The sequence below is a fragment of the Leptonotus elevatus genome, chromosome 9, assembly GCF_054856555.1.
Source record: "Leptonotus elevatus isolate MCC_2025b chromosome 9, RoL_Lele_1.0, whole genome shotgun sequence".
Classification (NCBI taxonomy): domain Eukaryota; kingdom Metazoa; phylum Chordata; class Actinopteri; order Syngnathiformes; family Syngnathidae; genus Leptonotus; species Leptonotus elevatus.
The window spans coordinates 25,989,499-25,992,319 of NC_141247.1; the positions used below are offsets into that span (position 1 = coordinate 25,989,499).

The following is a 2,821-nucleotide window of genomic DNA, read 5'->3' on the forward strand; positions in this document are numbered from 1 at the left end:
TTTTTTTACAAGCATTTTCGTTTTTATTTCATTTCGTTAATGATGATGATGATGATGATGATGATGATGATGATGATGATGATGATGATGATGATGCAGATTTTCTTCAATGCATTGTTTTGAACATTCTTCATTTTTCATGGAAAAACGTATATACAGAATTCCTTTGGAAGACATTTTTGGTTGCCATTTTGAGATTGAGGAAGAAAGGCTAACGTAGGTCGCACGTGTTTTGTCGTCAGCGGCCAGCGACATGAGCGTCAGCGCCCTGGCCAACGCCAACGCCAACGCCAACGCCAGCGCCGTCATCCAATACCGAGACTCGCTGGGCAAAGCGGTGGCCAAGAACGTTCTGGTGCTCGTCATCGGCCTGTCGATCAACTCCATCAACGTCAGCCTCATGTACACCTTCTGCAAGCACCAGGTACGACTTCTGGCTCACCTGTTTTCCGGGTTCGGTCACGTTCGCAAGATGAGTCTTGGAAATTTCATTTGAGTTGGTTTTTATTTTGTTTAGAGCTTTTTTTTCTTTTTCATCGAGTAAGTCATGCGAATAATTACAATTGTCAATTGTAATCGTCCCTCATTTTTTGCACTCGTCTTTTCTTTTGAAACGTGTTCTTGTTTTGCAATCGTCTGAATGTTGCGGCTTTGCGCCGTATTGACTTTGGGGGTGCGGAGCCTTTCGCAAGTGTCTGTGTTCAGATCTTGTACTGGAACCCTCGCTACATCCTGTTCTTCCACCTGGTCGTGAACAACATGATCCAGTTGAGCGTGACCGTGGCCCTCTCCGTGGTCAGCTACACGCTGCGCACCATCAGCGCGTGGGCGTGCGCGCCCGTCATCCTGATGGCCTGCATCACCACCGAGAACACGCCCCTCAACCTGGCCTGCATGGCGGCCGAGTGCTACGTGGCCGTGTGTCTGCCGCTTCGCCGCGCCCGCATCTGCACCGTCAGGAGGACCCTGGTCCTCATCGCCTTGATCTGGACCACCAGCCTGGTCTCCATCCTGCCCGACCTGTTTGTCACGCTGGCCGTCCAGCCGCCGGCGTTCTTCTCCTCCAAAATCATCTGCCTGCGGCAGATCGTCTTCCCCGGGCAGCTGCTGCTTAAGAAGCAGGAGATCTTATACATCGTGTACCAGCTGCTGGTGTGGTCGGTCATCTTCTACACGTACTTCAAGATCCTGTTCGCCGCCCAGACGGCCAGCAAGGACGCCAAGAAGGCTCGCAGGACCATCGTCCTGCACGGCGTCCAGGTTCTGCTGTGCATGACCACGTACGTGGCTCCGACGCTCACGAAAGCTTTGCAGCGCTGGTTCCCCAAGAACTACCCGGACTCGCTGTTCGCCTGCTACATCGTGGCGCAGGTCCTGCCCCGCGCCATCAGCCCCATCCTGTACGGCGTGCGGGACAAGTGCTTCCGGAAGTACCTCCAACGGGACCTGCTGTGCAAGAGCGGCCCCGACGCCGCAGACGCCGCAGACGCCGCAGGAATAGGAACCAGCAAGAGCAAAGCAGCCGACGCCTGTAAGAATGGCCGCCCGCGACTGCCGTGACCGGAGCGCGACGCTGCTCAAACATTCCCGCATCGTTTGCTACTTTGTTCTGTCAGATTTACACGCAGATTTTGTACAATCTTGGTCCAATTCTGAAGCAGTTACTGTTTGTTGTGCATTAAAGAGCAGTGACATCGACGAGCTGTTCTGTAAACTTGTTTACATTTTCACCGAATTTCTCTGGCAACCACAGCTGTCAGGTTTTTTTCTGTAAAAACAACAGATTATTATTTTATTTATTTATTTTTTATTTTTTACAGTGCATGTCCACTAGGGCCTGAGCGATTAATCGACCGATTATTGCCCTTCAAGCAATCGGCCAATTGCGCCAAATGCACGATTATTTGCCCCCTAAAACATCATCGAAGAAAACGGAAGGACCCTGACTGTACCATTTGCTAGCGTAGTATGTAGCGTATGTTTTTCTGGTCCCTAAGCGTCCTTTAAACTGTTTCATGACACGTCAAACTAAACACGCAATGATAAGAATTACATCCACTGTATATTTAAGTACAAAACATGCTTCGTTAGCCTAACTAATGCTAATGCTAATGCTAAAAGTGAAGATCCCATTCAAATGGCAACAGGAAGTTAGCATCAACTTCACGAGTGTTTTTCCTCCAAATAATGAAGATTCACACACATTTTTAAATAATGGGCAGATTGATCGCTAATCGGTATGTTTTTCTGCCCAAAATCGTCCTCGGCCTCAAAAAATGCAGATCGGTCGGGCCCTAATGTCCACATGTGTTTGCCCGCCTGCCCTTCCTCGTGTGTCGACTGTTGGATTATTAACATTGTTTTTCAGTTTCAATTTATATTTTAACCGTTTTGGATATTAGTTATAAAGATATAAATATAAGACAACTGTTAATTCATATGTTAAGCCAATCTATAGTCCTTTGTTCTCTTGCCTGGGAAAGAGAAGGGTAACAGGTTTCTTTTCTAAGGGGAGTATAGTTTGTTCCAGTCTGTGTCCGGTCGAAGAGAGTCCAAGGACAGGCTGATTTATTATTGTTTAAGTCTAATCTGATTTGTGCTCATGGGAGAGGAGAGGGACTTTCAATAAATAACTGTGTGCAAGAGAGGAGAGGCACACAATCTGAACGGAACACGGCTTGAGTGTCTTCATTTTGTGTGATCAGAAGCTTCTGAATAACTATACCTTTGCAAAGGGACTTCTTCACCAGAATCTCACCATTCAGTTAATTGAACACGCAAAGAGTACAATACAAATATTGTATACTCTAACAAATGGTGA

The 2,821-nt window shown here is 47.5% G+C and overlaps 1 protein-coding gene across 1 annotated transcript; it reads left to right on the forward strand.

The window, feature by feature from the left end:
• The first annotated feature begins 253 nt into the window (after window positions 1–253).
• LOC147168986 (odorant receptor 131-2-like) lies at window positions 254–1,560 on the forward strand. The gene is made up of 2 exons (XM_086084296.1): window positions 254–424; window positions 706–1,560. The coding sequence occupies exons 1-2, from the start codon at window positions 254–256 to the stop codon at window positions 1,558–1,560; spliced, it is 1,026 nt and encodes a 341-aa protein (XP_085940422.1).
• Window positions 1,561–2,821: the final 1,261 nt, after the last annotated feature.

Coding starts and splice junctions, on each gene's coding strand:
- LOC147168986 (XM_086084296.1), top strand. CDS start 254: ATGAGCGTCAGCGCCCTGGCCAACGCCAACGCCAACGCCAACGCCAGC. Junction 425..705: donor ACACCTTCTGCAAGCACCAG/GTACGACTTCTG, acceptor GTCTGTGTTCAG/ATCTTGTACTGGAACCCTCG.